The sequence below is a fragment of the Astyanax mexicanus genome, chromosome 7, assembly GCF_023375975.1.
Source record: "Astyanax mexicanus isolate ESR-SI-001 chromosome 7, AstMex3_surface, whole genome shotgun sequence".
NCBI classification, from domain to species: domain Eukaryota; kingdom Metazoa; phylum Chordata; class Actinopteri; order Characiformes; family Acestrorhamphidae; genus Astyanax; species Astyanax mexicanus.
The window spans coordinates 41,812,285-41,812,674 of NC_064414.1; the positions used below are offsets into that span (position 1 = coordinate 41,812,285).

Genomic DNA, 390 nt, shown 5'->3' on the forward strand with positions numbered 1-390 from the left:
TCAAGAAATCAGGAAGTTTATTGGCAGCAGTAGAGAGAACAGTCCGCTGTATGTGCACTCATGGGTCACCGCACTTGATGTCCTGGCTAAATAAAGCTCCCAGTCTGTTCTGTTGCTGTAATAATCGTCCCCGCGCTCCGAGCTGTCGTCTGGTTTACGCTGGGCAGAAGCGTACCAGCCTCCTGCACCCAGTGCAACCGCGGCCCCGGCTGCAGCCGCCCCTGCCACCCGTACGGAGGATGAACCACGCACTCGCGATGAGCGGCCTCCCCGCGCGCTCCCTCGGGCAGAACCCCTGGCTCCTCCTCTGCCACCTTTCGACATCACTTGGTCATAAAGGAAAGCCGACAGGAGCAGGAACACCCAGCAGGTAGCTACTGCTCTGTTCAT

General features: G+C 58.7%; 1 protein-coding gene across 1 annotated transcript; it reads right to left on the bottom strand.

Moving 5' to 3' along the window:
- sprn (shadow of prion protein) lies at positions 1–390 on the bottom strand. Its single transcript, XM_015608228.3, has one exon. The coding sequence runs from the start codon at positions 388–390 to the stop codon at positions 1–3; it is 390 nt and encodes a 129-aa protein (XP_015463714.1).